We start from the raw sequence: 26,212 nt of genomic DNA on the forward strand, positions 1-26,212 counted from the left end.
ATGTGAAAACTATTCAAAGATTCACTGACATCTTATGCAAAACGTATTTAGAGACAGTTCTGGTTGTTATATATTTCCATCTTCCCTATTCCATCTTCCCTATTCTTTGTTGTTAGAAGCATTTGCAAGAAATCAGGACCTTCTTAAGAATTCTTCTTTTCCTGATCTTGACTCCTCACAATCATGTTGTTTGTGAGAATGCAATCATTTCCAAAGAAATACACAGTGGTGTAGAGTCAGCAGTTTCTCTCAGAGACACAGGACATCAGGAGAAAGAGAGAGAGGAAGGCTGAACACTCTAGCTCAGGGGTAGGCAACCTATGGCACGTGTGCCGAAGGCGGCACGCGAGCTGATTTTCGGCGGCACTCTCACTGCCCGGGTCCTGGCCACCACTCTGGGCGGTTCTGCATTTTAATTTAATTTTAAATGAAGCTTCTTAAGCATTTTAAAAACCTTATTTACTTTACATACAACACTAGTTTAGTTATATATTATAGACTTATAGAAAGAGACCTTCTAAAAATGTTAAAATGTATTACTGGCACGTGAAACCTTAAATCAGAGTGAATAAATGAAGACTCGGCACATCACTTCTGAAAGGTTGCTGACCCCTGCTCTAGCTGATTAAGGGAAGGTATTAGGAATGAAAGAACGGTGGATGAGGCCTTAAAAGGGTGGAATTGTGAAGAGAGAACAAACTATATGGTAGGGTCACTTAGGACTCCAAGAGGAACATGGAATACACTCCACTGAACTTTGTTACCTCCTTTGTATCGTGCGTTGAGTTCTATGGATGAAAAGTGTTATATATAAGAAATGGGAATTATTATTTTTATTGTATTGTCTTCACAAGATTATTTTTTAAAAGAAATGCATCCTTGTTCTGACTTCATGTTGGAGTTGAATTGCAAAACCTCCAGCAAATTTAGCATCTTGCATTGTTGTCTCTAACTTTCCACAGCAGGCACCAGAACGTGTAATACTCATTTATTACACTTTTGGGGAAAACTCTTCTGCCGTACTGGCCCGGTGTTTACTGACTTATTTCCTAGTAAAACACATCTGAAGCAGGAGGGAATGGTCAGTCTGCATTTCCTTTGGGCGGGTGATGACATTTTGATGGTATGTGATGACATCACAACATACTAGTTGTCCCATAAACAAACTCACAAGGGAGGCAGGCACCCTACTTCCACAGTTTTGTTTTTAGCTGACTGTGTGGCTGTCCCTACACGGGGAGTCTGGAACAGCATCGGAGCAGTGCACAGCTGGAGAACCGGCCCTCCCACGCCTCTGTCTCTAATGCACAATGTAACAGACACACCGCGTGTCACACGCGCGTGCAAAGCAGAGTGCACACGCCCACACTGTCACACCCGCCCACACGGAATACAGACAATGTAACCCCCACAGAGGACACGTGTATACACAAGACAGTTGTGCAATGCCCCTGGGGGCGCACGAACACACACAGCGCCGTACAGTGGAGCACCTCACCCGCCCCTACTCCTAGCGGGAGAGGGGAGGGGGGAATGGAATGGAGTGGGGGATGCTGATTGGTCCCAGCGCCGCTCACGTCCCTGCCTCACCCGTCTCAGGGCGCTGCTGGAGTCACGTTCGGGTTTGTCATCCCCCCGCTCCTGCCTCTCGCTGATTGGCTGAGTGTTTCCTCTGTGCTCTCAGCTCATTGGTGAGTGGCGCCCTCAGTCCCCGCCGGGCCCTCCCCGGCGTTAGATTTCCGGGGGAGCGAAGGGGAAGTGTCGGTCTCGGACCGGAAGTTGTCCTCGCTCGCGCCCCAGCCGTTGCCCGTCGCGCTCCGTGTCCGTTGCTGCCATGGCCGAGTTCGATCTGTTCGGCGCGCCGCCCGCCCAGCCGCCGGCCGGGGACAGCCCCGGCGTGGGGAACGGGGCGCTGAGCGGCGGCGAGGAGGACCCGGCCGCCGCCTTCCTGGCCCAGCAGGAGAGCGAGATCGCGGGCATCGAGAACGACGAGGGCTTCAGCATCCTGGAGAGCGGCGAGGTGCCGGCGGGGCTGCAGGGCCACGGCGGGCCCGCGCCGGGTAGGGCCCCTCTTCCGGCTCCGCGGGGGGGAGGGGGCTGGTCTCGGGGTCGATTCCCGCGGGGCCAGGGCCTCGGTGCTGGGCGGCTCGTGGGTCTCCGGCGCGCCTGGGCCGAGCCGCGTCCGGCCCTTCCCTGGCGGCCGGGCCAGGGGCGCCCTGTCTGGCAAGGCGCGGCGGCTCCGCCGCAGTAGCTGTTCCCGCTCCACAGCCCTCAAACGGGCCGCTCTCGAGCTGCTCTGTAGCGCAGCTTGAGACGTGGCACGCCGGGCCGTAGCCACCGCTGCCACCCCGGGAGCCGGGACCTGCCCAAGCCAACCCAGCCACAGCGGCGCAGGGCCATGTGGCTTTGGCTTCTCGGGGGTAGGGTGACCAGATGTCCCGATTTTATAGGGACAATCCGGATTTTTTGGTCTTTTACTTATATAGGCTCCTATTACCCCCCCATCTCATGTCCCGATTTTTCACACTTGCTGTCTGGTCACCCTACTTGGGGGGGCTCTGACATCTTCAGTTCTCTGGGCCTCTTCATCTCTTCCGTGGTAGCCCTTGGTTGCGTTTGGGTAGCTGAGTGCCGAAGGAGGGTAACCACTGTTAAATCTTGCTAGCTACTGCGGGAGCGTCCTAATTGCCCCTACAATTCTCTAGCTGGACGGATAAAACTTGTTTTGGCTAATAACATCACTCCCCTTATTAGAGTGGCAGTCGTTGCAACGTGTCTGGCTTCGTGTAGTGGCTGTACACGACATGAATAGGCATCTTTTATAAAAAGCAGAATTTCACAGGGAAAAGTAGTCTGGAGGCAGATGCCCTGTCCTGAAAAAAATGTCTGTTTAGCCCTTCACTTCAGTATGTTGCACTGTTTTTCATATCCTCCTTTCTCCTGCAAGTGTTGAAAATAGTACCTTTTAAAAATTACTAAATCAATGAAGTTTAGCAATTACAAATTTAAACTTAATATTGTAAATTTCTGGTTTGCTAGTATTGCTTTAAAATGAATAGTGAATTCTGTTTAATATTTTAAGACTATCTTAACTTTCCTTATATCTTGCAAAACAAATTCTTCAGTGCTATACCTATAGCTTAATAACAGTACTTTCTCCATCTATTTGTGATTGGGTTGAAAGAACCATTATTAGCCTCAGTTTATGGACTTGCAAACCAAAATATTTGCTGCTTAAAACAGCATGATGCTCCTGTATTGTATTTAACGCTTCAGTCTTAATTTTGTGAATCTTTAGCTTTACTCTGAACTGGTCAGGATTCTTGACACACAAATAGACAGACCAATGTACCATGGATCTTGGAACCTTGAGATTAGCTGAAGGATGCATAGAAGTTGCAGGCTTGATGTCACTAAATTAATACCTTCTATAAAGTTGAAAAGATTTAACGGCGGAAGCTCTGATACTATGACAAGCTCCAGTATTACCTCCAATACTGGAGTTGCACCCCCAGGTTTAGTTATACATTCTTCTTTAAATGAGAAGTGGAGGCTTTGAACCAGATGTAGAAAAGAGCAGTTCCTGTTGAGCACTTATGAAAATCTGGCCATTTCATTTAGGTGCACAAACAGAAGCTGATGAGCTTGTCTGAAAAATGTAGATGAGACTGACTGATCCAGTATATACTATATCCTTTCCACCAAGGACAAGCTAAGCTCTGAAGCATTTGTGAGCGCCTCTTTCAGTATGGTGTTTTTTAGCCACTGGGCTAATATTTAATTTATGTAGCCTTCAGTCATTGTTTCTTAGTAACCTTTGTACCTCTTTCTAACTTAGAAAAATTGCCTTTGCATAATACATGCTGCTTTTTCTTCAAGGAAAGGTGCTCTTTGTATTTCTTAGCAAGCTAAAATTTGTTGAAATATTAGTTATATTGAGTATGTTGGTCTTACACATTTCTCCATGTATGTATGCAGTGTAGCTCTGTGTCAGTCTCAGGATAGTAGAGAGACAAGGTGGGAGAGGTTATAGTGAGAGAGACAAGCTTTTGAGCCACACAGAGTTCTTCAGGTGACTACCTTCTCACCAACAGATGTTGGTCCAATAAAAGATATTACCTTGCCCACCTTGTATCTATTTTTCTCCATTACACTTTTATGGATACTCCAACTCTGCTAGACTTGCTACTTGTTTCCATATTTTAAGTTGAATAATGTAATTCTTTTTTTTAAAGTACTTGATGGATTAAAACATCTCAAATATACAGAAATAGGATTATTTTATAGCTTTGAAGTTGGAGATTTACTGAATGATCAAATTTGCTTTTTTCCTATCTCGTATAGTCCCTTAACTGAACACTTCTACTCTGAAGACACTGTAGAGTCTAGCTGGGATGACTAGGTGGACTGGAAGAGCATGAGACTTCCAAACGTAAAGCTTCTATGGTGCTTACTAGTCCATTAAGGGCTACTTCTAAGCTAGTCACAGATGCAGCCCTTCTTTGTCAGTATTCATAATGGAGCATAAACTCTTCTGTGTAGAGTATTCTAACAACTTTCTACTAGGGATGTTTACATGGGAGTAACTTCCTGCGCTCTGGTGTTTGGTCCTGTTTTCTATTTCCTGCCCCAAGTCCATCCTGCTCTGATAGCAGTTAGTGCATGTATAGATGAGCGACTTCACAGAGCACTCCGACTTCAACCAGGAATAAGCAGCAGATGAATTTATAAGGAGCATGCCCTTTGTTTTTATCATGAAGTCTTTGGTAACCTAATTGATGTTGACATAGATTTTAATGTCTTAGAATGAGTAGATCTCTAAATGACATACAGCTGTAACTTTTTCCCAGCCTAAGTGACTTCTTTAAAAAGCAAGAAACAATTTCTTTATTTTTACAGAAAAGTACTTCCTCTATGGGAAGCTTCTTCATGTCCCCTACAATCTTTCCTGTCTCCAGCAGAGCAACTCTGAAATAAATAGATCTAAAGTCAGCCTCTGCTCCACATCCATAGTGTGGCCATCTCACTGTTATGATTCCTTCTCTAATACAGAGAACCTGCTGAACCTTCCAAAATTAATTTGGCTTGACATGGAAAAACTCTAATTTTTTAGTAAGCTTCTCTTTTTAAATAACAAATTCACATTTCTGACCTCCATATAGAAAAGACAAAATTCTGTTGCTAATAGATTCTAGAGCAAATGAGTAGACTAGAATTATAAAATAGAACTTCATATTTTAGTTGGGAATATCGGTCATTCAGTTCCACTTGAATTAAATGTAATAGGTGTTCTTTCCCCAAAATCCAGTACAGAAGGCTGACTTTCAGTTTGAGCTGCTGTAATTAGTTCTGATGATGCCAAGAATTTGAACCTTCCTACTGACCTGCTTCTCTGAGAGGTGAGGTTACTCGGAATCCTTAGTTCCACCTCGGACTATAAAATTGCATAAAGGTTGCAACAAAAGGTGTATCAGGACAGCTGTCAAATTCTTCTTGGTGAGATGTAATAGTTTTGTACAATACACAATAGAAGTAATTAACTGCAAGCAAACTGCTTTTTGCACTGTGTTAATTTTAAATGCTTAAGCGCAGCAGCAGGGGATTTGTGGATTTACTTTTTTTAACTTTAACCATTTGAACTGCCTTATTTACAGATCATACCAAATAGGATGAGTTATATGTAAGACTCTGTATTACCAGAGTAAAATCTGACTTTATATAATAGTCATGAAATGAAGTTCTAGGTACCTCCATTGGAAATAACAAACTACAATGTAAGAAATGAAATTAGGCAGTGAAAAGTAATTACCAGCTTCAGCTTGGGTGTTTGTGAAAGGATATGCTGGAGCAGCTTGTAAGTGTGCTTTTAAATAATAGCGCAGTGTTCAGCTGTCTGCTCAGGCATGTGAAAGAAATTCCACTTTAGTGTTATGTTCAGTCTTGCTCAGTTAAAAATCAAACCAATGGAAAGGTGGAACATTACAAGATTTCTCAAGACACGGGACAAGTGTAAAAATGGAGCCATATCAAACTTCTGACCAATTTTGACCCTCGTTATGTCTCTTGTTAGGCACCCCTTCCCCAGTTACAGGCCTGTGCCTATTTTTCTGTGTGGAATCGTACAATCCACACCACTATCTCCCTGGTTCCCCAGATCACAGCATCCCCATCTACTAGTTGTTCCCACAGCTAGGCCAACTGGGTGTTGCTCCCTGCTTTAGACTAGGGTGACCAGACAGCAAGTGTGAAAAATCAGGACGGGGGTGGGGGGTAATAGGAGCCTATATTTAAAAAAAAGACCCCAAAATTGGGACTGTCCCTATAAAATCAGGACATCTGGTCACCCTACTTTAGACTTCCTCTGCCATAGGAACATAACAGGGAAAGGGTTAAAGCAACAAAAGGATTCACTGTTATCCGCTTGAGCACTAGCAGCTAACCAGGCAGTTACTGCAGTTCATCTGTGGAGAGCTCCAGCTAGAATTAACCTTTAGTTTTCCATAGAGCAAGCTACTATTCATAAGTTGATATCTCCTGTCTTCCAAGGTTGCAAAGACCTTCCAGTAGAACAAAGGGTAAAGACTTGCTTTTTTTTGGGAGTACAGTTCAGGTTATGAAAATAAAATGCCTGGATATTGATCTTTTCTTGCTATAGAAGTTAACTGCATCAACATGTCAGCATGTTTTTTTCTTTCCATAAGAAACACTGTGGAAACCAGGCTAAGCTATATTGGTGGGTCATGCATAAGGTTGCAATTTAGTTATGGAATCCATGACTTCCAAAGGCCTCTGTGACTTCAGCCAGCCTCAGCTGGGAGCTGCAGGGTCCCCTGCTGCCTGTGGAGGCAGGGAGCTGTGGGGTACCCCAGGTGGTAGGAGCCCCTGGATGACAGGGGCTCTGCAGCTGGGAGCTGCTGTAGGAGGGGGACCCTGTAGTTCTGGGCCCTCATGTCTGCTGGGGGCCCCTGTAGCTCCCAGCCCATGGCAGATGCCCAGGCTCCCCATTTTGTCATGAATATTTTTCGTAAAAGTCAGGGGCAGGTCATGGGCATCTGTGAATTTTTCATTATTGCCCATAACCTGTCCATCACTTACTAAAAATATCCATGACCAAAATCTTAGCCTTACTCATGTACAGTGCATTCCAAAACCGTTGCTACTCAGTTAATGGGAGAATAGTAAATAGAACATGATTACTTGCAGAGTTGGGCAAACTGCTTACTGGTGTACCCTACTGTGGATGTCAGTGGTGTCTAAAGAAGGCTGTGGGCACTCTCTGGTTGCTAATCTTCTTTCCAGTCACTTTCACAGTTTTCACAGGGAGTTCGACTACCCCATTACTGTTCTTTGAATGTGAAGTGACTATTCTGGAACTGTTGCATAATGATGTGGCTTGAAGTTGGTGGAATGCATAATTTAGGCAGTAAATTGTATGTTTATCTTTGGGCTGCAAGGCAATGTAAGGTGGCTGTTCCTGTATGATAGGTTGTAATTCTGATATAGCTTGCAGGGTGCTTAAGGGGACAATAGCCACTTAACACACACCCCTTTTTTTTTTTTTTTTTTTTCAGTTGCTTCTGCAAATAACGCTTTCAACTTGGGTCTAAGTTCAGAAAAACCATCTTTTGCAATTGTAAAGTTAAACTACAGTGTGCACTATACTACTGTAGGGAGATGTGTGTGTGTGTGTGTGTGTGTGTGTGTGTGTGTGTGTATATATTACACACACACACTCCTGCTATTTGGGAGTGTCTGCGTAACCTCCCTCCACGGCCTCTGTAAACATTTGGAAGAGGAGGGGGCCAGTAGTAGACTTCCAGCTGCCCTCTTATGAGTTAGGGGTTGTATTTGAAAACCTGGTAAGAGTTAATGGGATCTGAAGGGTAACTCACTGTTCTCTGGGGAGAGAGCAGGGTCTGGAATCTACTTTGTAAACCCTCTGCTTGCAGTTATCTTCAGTAGCAGGAAAAAAAGGCCTAACTGAAATTGGAAGTTTGTGGGGTCAGAAAGCAGAAGGTTTCAGGTGGGCTCCCTCCTAAATGACTGACTGTGTGGCTGGGATACTTCAGTCTTCACTTCATTACCTCTTCCACAGGCGAGAATCTTGTGGAGCAGGTATTAAGTAGCAGCCTACCAAGAATAAAGCTTCTAAAAAAACTTAAAAAAAAAAAAGTGGGGGGGGAGAAAAGAGAAGAAATGGAGGCACTAATGGAAGCTTGTGTAGGGGGTGAGGTGGGATAGTCTTGATTTGGGCTGTTGTCTGGCTTTGCTCTTCTGTTACTGCAACTCGTCAATGCTGGCTGAGATGAAGAAAGCTGGGAGAGAGGCGTGGAATAAAACAAATCAAGTGTTCCTAAGAGCATATCCCAAATGCACTATTTTGCAAGTGCATTTACCAATTCCCTCCTTCTCCCCTACCCCCCCCCCATGACGATGAAGCTGATCTGGGGTTAATGCAAAAGTGTCACTGTTAGAGTGCAAGAGTCTGAGGGTGTTTGCTGAGCTGACCTTTTCTAGAATCTCTTTAAAATTTCTGGTGCTTGCAGGTTTACCGGGCATTGAGTTACAGCTTAATGTCCATCACACTTGAGTAAACTTGTATGTTCTATTAACTAGTGTAATTTTCAAGGAAGTAAAAACAATTCAACCATGTTAATTAGATAATACTTTTAAATGGGACATTGACAAAGTGGAAAGGCCCATCTCCAAAAGCTACTGTTCAGTGTTGTCTGTCCTTTAACTAGTCAGCCTTTGCTTTGACTTGCTGTAGTGAGGATAATATCCGAACTGCAGATAGCTTACCCAGCAATGCGCACTCCTAGGAAGGAGCTAGCCAGTTAATACTGTAAACAGAGTAGTCTGACAGCATGACTGCAAAGAGAACTGTCTAACATTAGGTGTATCAGCTGGGTATGTTCCATTGTAGCCCTTCAGAGGAATTCCGGTCCTATAAATAGTGTCAAGTTTCACAATCAAACTAATAATCTCAGAAGGGGAAATGAGATGTCATTAAACAGAGCTTCTGAGCTCTCTATGTGGCATAGTGCCCCTCTGTAGGGGAGATGAGCTCTAGCTCTTTCATACAGCTTGAGTAGGAAAGCAGGTCTTGTGTTCCTACCACTGTTGCTAAATTCTGCCAATTACTTAGGGTAACATGGTGGTGACTTCTCTTGGCTTTTTTAAAACATTTAAACAACTATTTCAGCTTTCTTAAGGAATTTGTCAGAAAACAAAACCCTTGTTGTGCTACTTCTGTTTAAATTAATAATTTAGCATTAGGCAAGAAGTGTCTTCAATTTCCTAATTCCACTAGGTTTTTCTTTTCTGATGATGCACATAGAGACCACTCCTACGAGATGGTAGTGTCACCTGCAAAATCTAGTTAGGGGGACTCTTTTAGAAGTACACTAGAAAGGAAGGTTCAGATAACTGTAAAAAGATGTTTTACTCAGAAAAACTGGGTAGCAGACTAACTTGTTTAAAGGACAGGAAACTTGAAGTTGCCACCTAGTCTCCTCACCTGCCCCGTTCTTGAGTGGGTTGCCTCAGTACTGGTGGGGTTTCAAATCCCTAAACTTGTAGAAATCTTGGGTTCTATGCAAATCTTGTGAACACCTGTTAGAAGCCATGGCCATCTGCAGAATTACTGTATGTCATCCTGGGTTCCTGGCTGCACTGCCATGGTCCCTGCGGGGACTGCATTCCTAAATTGGCAGCAAGCCCTGGAGTTGTGAAGAATAGGATGGTTTGCTGATGTAGGTAACCCCTGTCCCTTTTTCAGGAGGACAGTGAGTGGCTGTAGTACCCTTCCCTTCCTGAATGTGTAGAGACCTAGTTGAGCAGCTTTCATATGAAAGGACTTCATCATCCTCTTGCTAGGAGAGCATGCCACAGAATCACTTCCATGTGCTGTGGGGCTTTTCTGTGTAATGAAGGGGAACACTTAGTTTAATTAAGAGATTGGAGTGGGGATTAGAACAGGTATTCAAAAGAGTAACCCCTCAAGGAAAGGAGTATTCAAGGCAGCTGCAATTAAGAGTAACGGAACAAAAGTTGGAAAAATGTTAAATCTGAGCTGTATGTGTGAAGTCTTGAGTATAGTGTTTGACACATTGGACAGGGCTGTGGAAAGCCATCCTGGTTAGTCAGGGCTGGGCTAAATTAAGAGCACTGCACTGAACACTTTGGAAGTAATTGGATTAAATACTAATTGTCACTAGGGCATGACAAAGCGGAGTGGGAGTTGATAGCACTAACTGGCATGGACTTTCATGTCAACAGTATGTGGTTTTGTGTCAGTAATTGAGCAGCGTGTCATACTAAAGAGAAACACGATGAAATTTGGTTCTGAACTGTTGTCCATGAAGAGATTCTTGATCTACCAATTAGGCCTTACCTTGGGGTATCTGGTGCCCTATGTAAAGAGCCTTTGGCTCTTTTAAACTGCCCCATGTGAAGACCTAGCCTTAACTCTCAAATGTACAAATCAGATTTGAGAGCTGCCCCAGAGGCTGGGCTGGGATAGCAAACATTACAGAGACATTTCCTTGCTTTGCTTGTGTTCTTCTAGATGTCTGTTTATTGCAATCTGAATTAAAATACACCTCTACCTCGATATAACGCTGTCCTCGGGAGCCAAAACATCTTACTGCGTTTATAGGTGAAACCACGTTATATTGAACTTGCTTTGATCCACTGGAGTGTGCAGCCCTGCCCCACCCCACCCCCGGAGCGCTGCTTTACCACGTTATATCCAAATTTGTGTTATATCGGGTCGTGTTATATTGGAGTAGAGGTATTTTCTCACTAAGTCTCTCTTTCAGGACCTGTTTCCTCCCCTCTTTAAGCTAGCCCTATATTTTCATTTGTCCATTGTCTCTTTCCTAGCATATGCTGCTGACCTCTGAAATGTGCAGAAGAAATTCTTCAGGGCTCTTAAGACTCATTTCCTGCACTCTCTTCTTTCTCCCCCAACCACGTAGTGGGACATCTAAGAAAGTTCTCTCCCTCCCTAACTCCAACCTCTCAGAGTTTCGAGTGTTTTTCTTCAGGCTTTGCCACTGTCTTCTACAGCCCAGATCCAGTACCATTTAATTGACTCGGGTTCATTTGTTACATCTCAAAATGCATTGCATACCGGAGTGTCAGATCTCCATCTTGCTGTAACAGTCTCAGCTTGGAGAGATTAGGTCCCTCAAAGTGCCAGTATGCACAACAGGATTGGTTACTGGAGGTTCTTCAGGATGCAATGGCACAGGCAGTTCTTGTAGCCTGTCTGTCTAAATCTGCCACTGGCTCCAAAGCCACTGAGCGGCTTTGGTATTGTTCTTGGCTGATGGAAAGGCTCCCAGGCAGGATATATTTAAGCTTTTCTCCTAAGGAAAGCAGACAGCCTTTGCTCCGGAAACATGAAAAGGCTGTCTGCTGCACAACTCAGCATTATTTGTACTGGGCCCAAGGCTGACAAGCAGACACTTATTCCAAACCGCTGATACTGAATTATGCAAACACTGCAACTTTAGTCAGGTAGAATAAGAGAATGCTTGGCTTCTAGTACTGCTTCTATTTTAGTGCTTTTGTGCTGGCTTGTGGTGAATATTGGTACCGTATACAGAAGAGATAATGGTGGTATGCACGGATGAGATGGGGGTCAGTATGCTGACTTTGTATTCCAGTTGCAAATTTTGAGAAGCTCAAAGAACTAACATGCAGAAAGTAACTGACTACCATTTTCACTGCTTTCTTCTGTCTTTACTGCTTTCTAATGCTAAGAGGATTGCTTTACAATGTCTAGGCACAAAAAGTTCTAAAATGCAAAGGTGCACGTACATCCTTCTTGGGGACATTCTGGTCATAGTTCTAGTCAGCAATATTAACTAATATATAGTATTGAAATTCATCTGCAGAGGCAGTCTGTTTCTGTAATTATACATGAAAACTTCAGTTTTCAGTATATGCACTCAAAATGCTCCTCCCCATAGTACAGTAAGTGCTGTAGTGACCTTTAAAGTCTCTCTCTAATATACAATGGCATCTTAAAAAGCTACATTAAAAACACTAAAATTGCAAAGTTGAACAACTCCTTACCTGCTTTGTAAATATCTAAGAACATAAGAATGGCTGTGCTGGGTCTCACCCATTGTCCATCTAGCCCAGTATACTGTCTTTGGACAGTGGTTGGTGCCAGATGCTTGAGAGGGAATGGACAGGGCAATTTATCAATGGATCCATTTCCTGTCATCCAATCCCAGGATCTGGCAGTCAGAGGTTTAGGGACAACCAGAGCATGGGGTTGTGTCCCTGACCATCTTGGCTAATAGCCATTGATTGGACCGATCCTCCATGAATTATTTAGTTATATATTTTGGCTTTCACACCATTCCCTGGCACAGAGTTCCACAGGTTAACTGTGTTTGTGTGAAGAAATACTTTTTTTTTTTTTTTTTTTTAAATCTGCCTGTTAAATTAATTTCAGGAATCAATTCCAATGGAATTATGTGGAGGGATAAATAACACTTCCTTATTCAATTTCTCCACACCAGTCATGATTTTATAGACCTCTCTCCTATCCCCCTCACTAGTCGTGTGTGGCTTTTTTTTTTTTTACTGTTACTGCACATTGAGCAGATGTTTACAGAGAACTATCGACAATCACTCCAAAATATCTTTCCTGAGTGGCAACGGCTAATTTAGACCCCGTCATTTTGTATGTATAGTTGGGAGTACATTTTGCAGTCTACATTACTTTGCATTTATCCGCACTGAATTTCATCTGCCGTTTTGCAAGATCCCTTGGTAACTCATCCTAGTCCGCTTTGGACTTTACAAAATTACTCAAGACAGTTTTGTCTGCAAATGTTACAACTAATGAGCTTAATCATATTAAGGCTTAGGTATTGTGATTTTAATTTTTGCTCCAAGACCTGTCTAACCTACAGTCGCCATTACCTTACAGATGCTGTTGATGGGGTGATGAATGGAGAGCTCTATCAGGTAATGAAAGGATATCTATCTTGAACAATAAAAACCTGTTGAGTGAAATTAGAATACAGTCTGTCTCATCTTATGCGGGGGTTCCGTTCCGCGGTTAGCGCGTAAAGCGAAAACCGCATATAGTCAAAATTACATTGAGTTCAATGGCGGGCGGAATCGCCCGCACTATAGGTACAGTATTAAAATTGTTGTTTTTCTCTTGTTTTTTTTGCTGACTGCGTAAAGCTGAAATTGCGCATGTTAAATGTGCATAAGATGCGACAGACCAGTACCTCCTAAATGTTAAGTGAGTTCTCAAAAGCTGTTTCTAGCCTCTTACAGTAGGGTTACTCATAGGTTAAACTAGCTTTCTTAATCTAAATAGAAATGTTCCCCACTGTTTGCCTTTTTACTAGACTTAAATCTCCTGACTTATTAATGAAGGGAAAAACTAATCCAGTCTCTAATCTTGTAATACTCTGAGATTCCATAGCCGCCAGGCAATTAGAGTACACTCCCATCTTTGGGTGGAAGACAAATTACAGCAAAAATCCACGTTGACATCGTATTTTAATTGGTAACATGCCTTCCTCTGGGAAGACTGCCATGTACTCAGGTCCCATGTTAGGACTTGAGTTGATACTTAGGGCTGGCACTGCATTACTAGAGGTGATGTGCTTCGACTAACAAGTTTAATCATGGTCAGCATTGACTAGGCACAAGCTAAAGATTCTGTGGTGTTCCATAAAGAGCAGGGGAGAATTCATTTGGGCAGAATTCAGTGTTTTGTTTTTTATAACTTTAAAAATGCTTAAACAATTAAACTTTCACAGTTGTGGGGACTTATGGGGGTGTGTGTCAAACAATTATTTAATGACCGTAGATGTTGAGATTCAACAAGTTAAAGCTTTCACCATTAAAACACTGACATCACATGTCAAAATATGCAAAGTAAATATCCTTAGAAAATGTTACTTGACAACTTAGTTCTTCTTTGTCCATCTATTAACTTCAGTTATCAATGGAAACATTTGTCAATTTGTGTGTATATCTGTTTACCAATATTTGCTTATTACAAATCCAGTCCTTCTAAGCCTAGAGAACACTTGACAAGACACAAGTATCTTAACATTAAACAGTTCCTTATAACATAAAACCCAGTCTGTATCCTATGCTCACTGCATTATCCAATCCAAACTCCTTGTGTTTACTATGCTTTAAAATAGCTTGGGTGAAAGCCGTGAGCAGAGTTCTGAACCACTAGCCAAATAGTCCATTACTGTCCACTATGAAAGAATTATAATGGACACAGCTTTATCAAGTGGCAAAGCAGAACAGATGTTGCTAAGACTCTCCTAAATAGGGACAGACGTGTCTATGGCTGGCTAAACCGCTTTAAAAAGTCTCTGGTACAGAGACTTCATTGTAACCTACAATTGTCTTGGTGGTTAACTTCAAATGTCCAAGTTGTTGATACTGTTGCTTCATGGGGCAAAGGATTTGTGAGATGACCCTGTTCAGATGAGTGGTTGGCCTTTGGTCTAGCCAGTTCAGTTTCTGCCACTTCCGTCCTAGGTGAACACTCCATTTCTCAGTGTTGCTTGAGGCTCCAAAGCGAATGTAGAACTGATCTCTGGACTTTTTATTGTGCCTGGCAGTGGGAAAGCTAAAATACTAACCGGCCTTTATGTGCAACGTGGCTGAGATGCAAAATGAGATCTCTTGAGTCCTAATTCTAGCACTCTCACTCACTGTACCCTTGGAAGGAATTTTTCCCCCTTGTGTACAATGGGAACAACACCCAGGTATAGAGGATGAATGGTATTTGCGGAGCTTTGAACATGTTCATTAACTTCTCTTAGCAAGAAAAGCAGCCAAGGAAACTTCACTAATTGCTTTAGTCGTGCCCCCCCCCCCCCCCGCCATGCCCAACCCCTTGTCCAAACTCCATTTTGATCAAAGCAGTCAATAGATCCTTGTCCACCGTAATTTTGTAATTGACTGTACAAATATCTTCTCCCTAGCCTAAGATTCTAGCTGCTTTCTCCAGTAAAGCACTAATCCTACTGCAAACCTCTCCTTGCTAGTTACCCTTGTTCATAATCCGCTAGCAGCATCTGTTGCTGGCATGCCCTGTTAGAAACCCCCAAGAATAGCCTTCTCAAGTGCTAAGGCACACGTTCCATTTGTGTTTAGGGTATTTAAAATAGTGTTCATATTCTTGTATGAGACTTTCCAATTGTTTCCTCTTTTTAAGGAGAGCAATGGGCCAACAGACTGCTATGCCGCTATTTCACATGTGGATCGACTGCAGTCAGAACCAGAGAGTATCCGTAAATGGAGAGAGGAGCAAAAGGAACGCCTAGAAGTCCTTGGTAAGGAAAAGCGTGAGGTTTCTGTCTCTCTGCAGGGCTTGCTGTTCAAATTCTACCTTGATTCCTTCATACAAGAGTTGAATTTTTAAGTTTCACTTGCCTATCTGCCATCTTAAATTCTTAACCCTCAGTTCTTCTTGTTGACAAACACGCCACCCAATCAGACTCCCTGTTAATGGGGAGCTGGCTTGATGCTGCCCACTGGAGGGGAAAATCTCCCAGTTGCTTGGGCATCTGAGATTTCCAGCTCTGTTTAAAGCTGGAAAACCTGGCCACTACAAAATTGCTCCTTCTTAACCAATAGTGACCTTCATATTGGCGCCTGGAGACTTGAATGGTGTCTTGCACACAGCAGCACCCTTCTGCCTGAAACCTGTCATGGAGAGAGCCCTACTGAAAGGAAAGTGAAGAGCAGAGGGACCTCTGCTCAGCCTCTTTCTCCAGCCTGCCTGGAAGGGGTTTCAGCACTGCTACATGCCAGAACCTCTGGGGTGACAGGTGGAAGGATCTGCTTTAAGACTTCAACCCTGCCCGGCAGCAATGGGAAGACAAAGGCCTTGCCTCTAAATACTGAGTATGGTGTAAGTGTGGCTTATATAGGTTAGCTAAACATGGACCACCCCTTGCTATCTCTCTTTTGGGGTCTGTTGCTGAATCAAATTTCATAAGGAGTTCAACTGAAGCTAACACATCTTAGTGACCTGCCTCGTGTTTTAACGGGTGTCAAAAGGAAAACAAATCCAGCCTCCCTTCTGCCAGCAAGAAATGGTGGTGAGCATAGTGCCAGTCCACGTGTAAGCCTGTTGCCTCTCATTACCATTTACTCTATTTGCCCAGTCTTTAATAGAGCACTGAAGTCATTTATTACCAAAAGGATCTTAGCGGTTGGTTTAAAACGAGTTAAACAAAATGATGTATCAACTAGTGACCTGTCAACTGACTGAGGAATTCCTTCCAAGTGATGTGAATGCTATCACCTAGGCATGTAAAGAGTCTACAAGCAGGTCAACCTGGCCAGCTTCTCACTTCAAGCGGGGGAGAATGTGTTGTACTTCATGAGATACCAGGAAAGCTACTGAAGTCAGTGTTGTAGCAAGCCTTGCCTTCAGTGGGATATCATTGCTTTTTCTGCACTACTTGTTGGAATGGATGGAGTTGGCCTTATCTGAAAGATAAGTGTGTGCCTCTTTTAGGCCTTTCTGCAAGTACCAGGGCCCCAGAGTTTGCTTCACTAGGCATTGAAGAGGTATTTGACTTAAGGAATGCTGTTAGCAGCATAGAGAGATAAAAGGGGATCACCCCTTCACTGCCTGGCTGGCACTGTCCTCCTCTGCTGTGGCTGCTTGCCAGAAGTATGGCTAGCAACCAGGTATTTTGAGAACCTAGTTTAGGAAAGTAACAAGTACCATCTTGGTTTTTAAAGTGGCCTGCTAATGGAATTGCTCTCTTCAGTAGATACCGACCAGATGAAAGCCCCTGGCACGTTCACTGAACGTGCTCTTCTAAATTCTAAGCCCCACAAAGATCTATAGTGGCCAGCTTCACTGATGCCCAATAAATACCATTCTGGTGCTGGTACAGCTGATGCAGGAGAAGTTGGGGAAATGCATTAGGCAAGACAACTGCATTACTTTATACCCTTTCTGGAAATACTTTAGCAAAAAAAGTAAATGCAGTAATCAGCCAAACTGCATCCAGCTTCAGATTAGCTGTGTATGAGTAGACTTGTTGGGAGCATGGGGAATAGAGTTTAGCTAGTCTGCAAATAGGATTAACACAAGGCTATCGCATGTGGCCACTTTTGCAGCATGCCTTCACTAGCCCGGCTCAGTAGCACAAGGTACTCCTTCCTTGAAGGGTTCTGTGGTGTGGAGATGTCCAGGGAGATGCCTAACAGCTTTACACTTCCCTTGTCTGATCAGATTTGGTCACAGTACCGTTTAACTGGTGCACCATTTTAATCCTCACATGAGGTTCCTGGGTCTCAAACACTGTAAGAGCCCCAAAATGCATGACGTTGGCTTACAAGCCATTTTATGGTGTCTCTTAAATCTTCAGATGCTAACTCTCGAAAGCAGGAAGCAGAATGGAAAGAGAAGGCGATAAAGGAGTTGGAAGAATGGTATGCAAGGCAAGATGAACAGCTACAGAAAACGAAAGTCAACAACAGGTAAGGATTTTCTGTAGCTCTTTGGAATGGTTGAGGTTTGTGGAAGGAATTGAAATGTAGCCAGAGTGCTGTTGGCATCTTGTATACTTGTCTATCCATTGTCAGACTAAAGATACACCGGTGCTTTTGGACCACCAGTGAAACTGTCTTAGGTATTCAGTAAGAGATCAATTTGTGAAAGTGGTTCTTAGTTGTAAGTGGGTTTCTTCATCTTATCAGAGATCTTATGGTAAGTTCCAGGAGGATGTTCTTTGTACCTGGAGACATGACCTTGCTTAATGTGGCCTAGTGCATCAGTGTAGTTAGAGCCAGCATAATTAGCAAAGGTAAGATTTTTTTAACTTGTGCTGAATGGTCTGCTCAACCTTGCTGGCAAGAACATCTCTTTTGGCTTTCCCACAATAACCTCTCAATACCTCGGCACCCCACAGGATAGGTTAAACAAATCCCAACAATTAATCCTCTTGTTCTTGCCAACTGGGTGGGTAGAGACTTGATTTTTTTGATAATGGAAGGTGTCAGTACCCAAGTGAGGGGTGACCACCTATCCTAGATAACATTCTAGTGACCGGATTCATGGTGGTGTGGCAGACTTTGACCCAAAATCTGACTCGCTGATTATAATTCTGACCTCCTTGAATTTGTAGCCATGTTCTAAAGGCTGGAGCAGGGAGATGAGTCTTAAAGCTGGGAGCAGAACCCAGCACTGATTTGCTGTAAACTTGGCCAATAATTCTTAACCTCTCTGTTTCTCTCTGTGTATGTGTAGCGTGCCTCAGGGGGCATGTGACCAGGATTCATCAATGAATCTGGTCCATCATTAGCTTCCCTGGCTTGGGCCAGGTACTGACCGGGAATGAGATGTGAACGCTGATCCATAACCCCTTCTTGGCTGCTGAACAATGCTAAATAAAGTCGTTACTATGGTCTTAACCTGACTTCTATATCCATTTTAAAAATTAAGAATAAACATCTCATACCAGCCAATGGTTTGCCCACTAGATAGTTTTGCTATGTTGGAAGTACAGGGACTTGTCAAATGGTCCACTTGGTCTCTTTAAACTTGGGAGTTTCCTGGGGCAACTCCCTCATTGGAAGGGGTCAGTCTAACTCCTTATCTCTCCCTCACCTAACCATTGCCTCTGCATAATGGGAGCAAGAGAGGCAGGCCTGGTCCTTTGAGGTGGAAGAGGAGCTGACGCTCCCATGGGGTTGGGAAGAGTAATATTTTTGTACTAATCAAATGGTGGGCTTGGGACTTCCCCTCCGAACTCTGGCAACACCCCTACTCTTCATTTCTCATGCAAATGAATTTTCCATACTGCTCACATCTTGCGGCTGAGGGTAGGAGTAACACATTTCTGGGTAGACTGACTGTGAAGTTCAGAATGTCATCAAAAGTCTCTCCTTTAGCCGAGTCCTGGAGTTCAGGTACTGTTAAACCCTCAGATAACTGATGTGAATTGCTTGTAACTGGGGATGAGCTCACAGTGTAGGAAGAGGCGTTCATTCCCCTCCTCCATTGTGGTAATGGTGAACTTGGAAGAGCACTGGCCGAAATGGGTGTGATTGACAGTCTTTACAGCCTTGGGATGGCTCTTCTGTAAGACTTCCAAGTGGAAAAGTAGTAACTTTCAATGATCCCAAACAGGTCTCCAAGATGATGGACGTACATGCTGAAGCGTGGAGTGGTTTAAAAAAAAATTTAAATCAGATTTTTAAGTGCAAGCTTTCTTTATTTTTTTAAATGAACTAAGCTTAGGCCCTAACATAGATCTATTAAAAGTAATTTAAATACAAAAATCTAGAACATATTTGCCAGGTTTTAAAGAGTCAAATCACTGAGCTGGTGAAGTCACTGGCTGAGCACTTGAAACCAGAATCTGTTGAAGTGCTGCATCAGCAGTTGTCTTTTACACCTGCAAAAGACACTCTTTCTTTCTTTTCAGTTTATTCTATTAGTTCAGTGCAATGACTAGTTCATTCAAAATTAAGAAACCAATTGAGAGTTGAAAAGGCAGGGAAGTTTGTTTTCATCTTCTGATCTATGAATAAAAACTAGATGTGCAAGGGTCTACTAGCTCTAAAATCTCAAAGGGCATGGCGACTAGAAATAGTTCACAAACTACAAATACCTCCTGTTTAATAAAGGCGTTTGAAATGCAAATGTTTTGATTAGGCTTTTTGATGTTTTTCTTATGTTAGCAAACTTCAGGTAGTTTTATTTATTAAAAATGCTGTTTTTGTGCACTTCTAACTATTTATTTTTGAATTTCCATCTAGATAGAGCTTGACACGTCACAAGTAATTTTCTTAATCTAGTATATTATCGGTGATACATTTTTAAAAAAATGTATCATGTTAAACTATATAGTTGCTTACCTAAAGATGTATAGATGCATTATATTCTCGGTACTTGCCAAAGAAAGCACCAAATCTAGTGTAAAGGCTATAATTTAGCCATAGAAATGTTTTAATGGCCACCAACCAATGAGAATCAACCTTTGGGAATCACAGAGAGCAGCAAAAAAATAAAAGCTTTAGAAAGCCTGACCTGTGAGGGAAGGGCATGTTTAGTCTTGAAGACTTTTTGGGTGGGAGAGAATCTAGTAGCAGTTCTCGGATGTTAAGGACTGTTAAAGAGGATGGTGATCAGTTCTCCATGTTTACCAAAGGTAGGACAAAAAGTAATACGTGTAATCCGCTGCAAGGGAGATTTAAGTTAACTACCCTTACAGTTCAAAAGTAACTAAGTATTGGAATTGGCTCCAAGGGAATCCCCATCCCCATCATTGGAGGTTTTAAGAACAGATTGGACAAACATCTGTCAGGGATGGTCTGTGTTTACTTGGCCTTTCCTCAGTGCAGGGGGCTGGACTAGATGACCCCTCAAGGTCACTTCCAGCCCTACATGTCCGTGATTCTATGAAAATAATTAAAGTACAAATGAAAACAATTAAATTCACTTAAATCAAAGTTTCCTCCTGATTTAAACAGCTTTGATTTAAATGAGTCCACCCAGATGATCTAACTCCCTGAACTAGTTGAGTCTACAGCTAGGTATCTCAAAGCTTGTCGAGCTGTTCCTCCATGGGGAAACCTTGATGCAGAACGTGCAACTGAATATTAATCACTTTCCAGCTCAGCATATTGCCTCTAACTACAGATTCAGTCTGATTTGGAATATAGCTTAATACCGTTCTCTTGTTTTACCTAACCTGTCTTCCGCTATAGTCTCTGCTTCTCATCCTTCTCTCTTTTCTCCTGCCTGCTTGCCTTCCTCTTGGACTACTTGCTGCCTAGGGTGGCAGATGAAGCTTTCTACAAACAACCCTTCGCTGACATGATTGGTTATGTGTATGTTGCTTAACTACTAATTATCTGTCTGTCTGATCCTCTTTGTATCCTTTAGAGACGGTTAACATTCTATTTGGTGACTACATTAAACTGAGTATTTGGAGTCCAGCTTCAAAGGCTGATGGGTGTAGATATAGTAGTTCTTCCTACAATACAGTGTGGTATTTGAGCTGCAATACTGAAGAGTGAAATGTCACCTTGATCTGTAGAGGGTCACCTGAGACCTACTGGATGCCACTTGTACTAACCCATGCAGCATGCATACCACCAATAATACACTGCTGGTAAAGCGTAATACCAGCTAAATAACAGCAAAACTAAACTCTGCTTCCAGGCCAGTGGAAGCTTGGTTGCACACTAAGGTGTATTATGAGCATGGAGGTAACAAACCTCTCTGGTGTTGGTGCTTTCTCACCCAGATGCTGCTTTTGGCCCTAACCACCTCTACAGACAAGATGTTAAATAGGAAAGTTGCTTTTCTATGAACTAACACTTGAGGCTGGAAGGCTTGATTTGGGGGAGGTATAAAAGGATTTAATTTGAGTGTCCAAGGTGCCAAGCACTTAGAGCTCCTGTCGAAGTCAGCGAGAACATCAGATACTCAGCACCTCTGAAAATCAGGCCAGTTCTTTAGTGCTTAACTCTGTGCACTCAACTGTGGAAAAAGTAGGCCTTAATATGCAATCGGGGTGGTGGGGAGGAAGTTAGGATTGTTTGCCCAGTTTCATCTGTGTATTCCCATTTGGGTAATCTCCCAAAGGATAGCGTGGCGAAAGCTCCATTACATGCAACATGTGAAACCAGACAGCCAGAACATTGGAGAACAATGCTGTGTGTGCAGACAGACAAGTAAGCCCATGGGCCTTTCAATCTAGCTCTGCTTTTCTAAGTGAAAGCCCTGGTCTCCAACCCCCAAGGAATGATGGGTATTTTCGCTAATGGGTTTAAGGATTACAATGTGGCTTTTTTGGCTTGTTCATGTGCTTTAATTTCTTCCTTTACGTTTATAGACTTGAATTCAAAGATGACCATTTTCAGATACTAAAGCCCCTTTTAAAGGTGTACTGGTGAGAACAGTAGAATGGCTTTGTCTGAGTGAATTCAGATTGAAGTTCCAGTGTGGAATTGATGGCTTAACTGTAGGTGGATGTAAGCCGAGACTTGTGAAATGCTGGATTTACAGGTGGTGGTTGATCTTGTTCCGAAGTTTCCACTGAAAGCCGTGGAATTAAAACACTTGTTTCCTGTACCAGTCTCCGTGTAGCCAATGCAAAAGGAAACGTGCCGTGTAACGGCTGCAGACTAAAACTGGCAGCATGTTTCCTGAATGTAGACTGAGCTTACTAGTGCATGTCCAGCTAGCTTATCATCTGCATTAAGCTCATTCTCATTTTCTATATCTGACTTAAACTTTCTCTTCTTGTTTCTTTTCTTCTCTTCACCTTTAAGCACAAACATAAACCATCCTTGCTACAGCCTAGAACAGTTAAGTAAAAATCTTCACTGCCCCCCTTAAGTGTCTTGTCACATGAAGTAGCAGTGTTGTAGTGACCCTTGTCTTCAGTGGTGTTTGTACTCAAATCATCCCTGGACCCAGTGCTGCCCCTTCCCTTCCATAGGATGATCACGGTCATTGCTTTCTCTGTACTGCTTGTTGGAGTAGATGGATTTGGTTTGATTTCTCTCAAAGTGCTTACTGCTCTTGCCCTTATGCGGCTACCAGGGACCCACAATTTGCTTAATCCAGGCATCGAAGGGTTACACGTGCCTTGGAGCAATGCTGCTGGCAGCACAGGGATGCCAAAAGGATAACACTGATGCTTATGGTTTGCTAACCTACATGTTGGAAAGAATTCCCTGAGTACATCTGGGATAAAAGCAGGGGAAGTGTTCTCCTTTTAGCGGAACTCGGTGTAACCCTCCCCTTTGCCAAAACATGCCTCGTAAGTCTATAGCAGATGCAAGCATGGCAGCTATGACTTAAATTCCTCTTCGATCCACGCTGCTTCTCTACACCATTGGGAACCATCAGCACACAGTTTTACGATGGCCTGCACGCCTTGGAGTATCTGTAAACCAAATGGAAGTTAGTCCTCAATCTTGCACTTCAGTAGATGGTAAACTTCCAGTTGGCAAATATCCAAAGCAAACTGGTAAGAGTTGAAGGCTTAAAAACAATAGTTAATGTACCAAGGCATTGCTTTAAATTAAATGCCTACGTCAGAGTGCCTGAAACTTTTACTTGTGTGCGTACTTAGGCCACAATTGATTGACTACTCTTAAACCAAACACCTGTATTCCAACATTTTACACAGCAATTTTCTGCACTGCTTGTGCATAGCAGATTACTGCAACCTGTTCATCTCCAAGGTTGGGGTAGGGGAGCTTAACAAGCCTTAATGTTCTCAAGCAGCTGTCAGGTTACATTCTCCTATGAAACATGTAAAATTGAACCATAGTCTATGGAGGGAAAGGAGTGGCTTCCGGGGGGTGTACAGATCCGACATTAACATGTAGTATTGCATTGCTTCTAGGGCAGCTGAAGAAGCCTTTGTGAATGATGTGGAAGAAACTTCCCCAGGCACAGAGTGGGAACGTGTGGCTCGGCTCTGTGACTTTAATCCCAAGTCTAGTAAGCAGGCAAAAGATGTGTCCCGCATGCGCTCCATCCTTATTTCACTCAAGCAGGCTCCACTGGTTCGCTGAAGGAAAAGCACAATGGAAACACTACAAATGCAATATCTTAACCTTACTCAGAGAAGCTGTGTTTGCAGTAATTGGATTAATTATGTTTAAATGTGGTTTTTTTTTTTGTTTTTTTGGACCAAACCTCATGAAGTATCTAGAGTTGATCATTGTTTGTGATTGCATGTTCTTCCTCATGTTTCCTTCCTCTGTCCCAAATGGGAAGAGAGAACCTCCAGAACTGTAGTCTCTCTGTACTCTTGTGCACTGAGATGTCACTCTCAACTGTACTGATATTAAAGGTCTGTTAAACAGTTACGTGTGTGTCCTCTTTCATAGACAGAGGTAGCTTCCCCACATTTTCAATCCAGATAGTGTCCAGGAGCAAACTTCTAGCCTCGTTAGAGTGGCAGCTGAAGAAGATCTAAAGCACTAGCCTCACCCAGTGTGGGTGGAATTAGTGATGTGACAGACGGCTGTGCAGGAGGACATCCACCTTGCTGCCTGATGGCAATGACTGCACCTTTAAAGCCCCCTATGGCTCTAATCTCAAGAAGTTAAGAACCTCCCTGCAACCGCCAGTTGAAACTGATTTGGGAACATTAGTTCCATCCTGGCTCATGGCTAACTAGCATGCCAGATGGAAGCTCTGGGGGAAAGGTACAGCTATAGAGCCATGCTGCCCACAGACAATCTGCTGATCTAACATTGAAGCCCCTGCTTATTTTCCCTTCCTGCCCCTTCAGAGACAGCTGCTTGCCAGCAATAGGGAAGGGGCAGGCTGGTAGGCTTGCTCTTCATGCTTCTGTGTCCTGTAGGCACAGCTGGGGTGGCTGAGGAAAGGGAGTGACCTTACTAGGGTGGTGGTAGGATAAAGGCATTAAACATTGAAGTGTGCAGATACTGTGGGGGTGGGGAGAATAGTGATCTATGGAAAAGCACTTGTCAGTTGTGTTGAGTGCCCCTAGTTTGTGTGATAGGTAGAGCAAGAGCTTATCACTGCATCAAGTCCCTCTTGTTTGCCTTTTGGAGGAAAATTCCCAATATTTTCAATTGCTCCCTAAGAGTGCCCAAATGTAGATGATAAAAGGGCCAGCGTGGAGAATCTGTCATTCACTTTAAGCATATACACTTGATTCATTCATACTGTTCTGTCTCTGCCAGGATGTATGGATCTACTGCAACTGCCAACCACGTTCGCTTCCTTATGTAGAAGCAATTACTGAGAGCCCAAGCTAGTGCTGGTTCTTTCCACTACCTTGTAGAACAGCTGGAAGGCAAGTGAACTAGGTAGTGGTGGTGGCTGAGTACAGGTGCGTTCAACCAACTCCCTTCTGTTAGGAGAAGGGAGGTTCATGGGACAAACAGAAAAAGTGAGATACAAGAAAGGATAACGCTTAATCTCTTTATTAAGCAATTTAAAAAAAAAAAACTTTAAAAAGTCCATGTGTGTTTATTTAAAACTTCATTTTGAATATCCAGGCAGTCTGTCTGTTACAAAGTACAGCTCTGGCAGGGTGCCAGTTCATGCAACTTTACAATTGAAATGTGTGAACTCTCCAGCCAACAACTAAAAGCTTAACAAGTACCCAGAAACCCTAAAGTATAATTACAATAAGCAGTAGGATGATAACTGGTGTGAATGAGTAAATCCACTCATCTTGCTCAGTATGAGTGAGCAAGCCTCCTAAACCAGTTTTCAATGGAGATGCTATATAGAAACAGTGTGGTGTAAAAGTACCATATTCTGCAAGGATCAGTACACGCTTTTACCATTTGTAGGAGGTGCCTTAATGAGAATAAATTAGATTCTCATTACCAATTAAGTTACAGATGGCTTACCTGTTAAAAATAGCTCTAAATAGACAAGGATCATGTTTGTCTTCAGTGTTTTCACTGGCGCTCCTAGCGCATTACTACATAACGCTGGTGCTGGTCTAAAAAAGGAACGTTCCTTGTAGAAGTTCAGTGTAGCATCAATAGTTCTCCATAACATTGTTGACTAAGGACTTTACCTGCAACTGCTTGAAAATTCTATGAAGATACACAATCAATACATGCAGCTAGTCTGTCACACTGCACAGACTACTCCACAGCATCCCACACAACAGACATGACATACAGCTCTCATTTCACAAGAGAACACTTGTCCCCATGTTACTTGCTGAGGGTTGTGAGCTTTATACCTTTTTTTTGTTTTTTATTCAAGTGCAACAATACCCTCTAACGTGCTGTAATTCCAGCATACTAGATTAGCAAGTCATTGGAAAGTGCTTTAACGCCATTCAAAAGCTGAACCATCTTGTTATAGCAAAGCCCCCACCCAATTATTTACTTGAAGAGACTCTTTTTGTGCAACATCACTGATTTCTAAAGGGAAAATCCCAGGAGAATGTTTGTAGCAGCTGCACTGACAGAATAGATCCTGCTCAGTGGAGGTGCTAGGGACCCAATCACCACAGAGAGTAACAGTTTCAAAGGCATCTAAGTCCCATTTTTGAATGTGCCCAAGTCACTGGGGGCCAGATTTTTAAAGGTATTTAGGTTCTTGATGAGCCAGATAGCAGGTGGGATTTTCTAAAGCACCTAGGCCCCTCACTAGTATTGAAATCAATGGGATTTAGGCACTTTTGAGATGTTGGATCTTTACTAG

General features: G+C 43.1%; 1 protein-coding gene across 4 annotated transcripts; it reads left to right on the forward strand.

Moving 5' to 3' along the window:
* Positions 1-1,749: 1,749 nt before the first annotated feature.
* LOC112111157 (clathrin light chain A) lies at positions 1,750-23,877 on the forward strand. 4 transcript variants are annotated; one of them, XM_024206458.2, is made up of 7 exons: positions 1,751-2,060; positions 12,956-12,993; positions 15,230-15,347; positions 17,406-17,517; positions 20,821-20,874; positions 22,324-22,359; positions 23,409-23,877. In XM_024206458.2, exons 1-7 carry the CDS (start codon positions 1,835-1,837, stop codon positions 23,578-23,580), a joined length of 756 nt encoding a protein of 251 aa, XP_024062226.1. In that variant the 5' UTR covers positions 1,751-1,834; the 3' UTR covers positions 23,581-23,877. The 4 variants fall into 4 exon arrangements, with proteins under 4 accessions (XP_024062229.1, XP_024062226.1, XP_024062227.1 ...); XM_024206461.1 differs by lacking the exons at positions 22,324-22,359; positions 23,409-23,877 and adding an exon at positions 21,885-22,317 and having other exon boundaries at positions 1,750-2,060; XM_024206459.2 differs by lacking the exon at positions 20,821-20,874.
* The last annotated feature ends 2,335 nt before the right edge of the window (positions 23,878-26,212 follow it).

Source organism: Terrapene carolina, unplaced genomic scaffold, assembly GCF_002925995.2.
Source record: "Terrapene carolina triunguis isolate 2854851 unplaced genomic scaffold, T_m_triunguis-2.0 Scaffold35022, whole genome shotgun sequence".
NCBI classification, from domain to species: domain Eukaryota; kingdom Metazoa; phylum Chordata; order Testudines; family Emydidae; genus Terrapene; species Terrapene triunguis.

What these genes read in the sequence shown, in the direction of transcription:
- LOC112111157 (XM_024206458.2), top strand. Translation starts at nt 1,835, where the DNA reads ATGGCCGAGTTCGATCTGTTCGGCGCGCCGCCCGCCCAGCCGCCGGCC. An exon ending in CCACGGCGGGCCCGCGCCGG is followed by an intron (nt 2,061 to 12,955) that starts GTAGGGCCCCTC and finishes ATTACCTTACAG; the next exon opens with ATGCTGTTGATGGGGTGATG. An exon ending in AAAACGAAAGTCAACAACAG is followed by an intron (nt 17,518 to 20,820) that starts GTAAGGATTTTC and finishes CTTGCTGCCTAG; the next exon opens with GGTGGCAGATGAAGCTTTCT.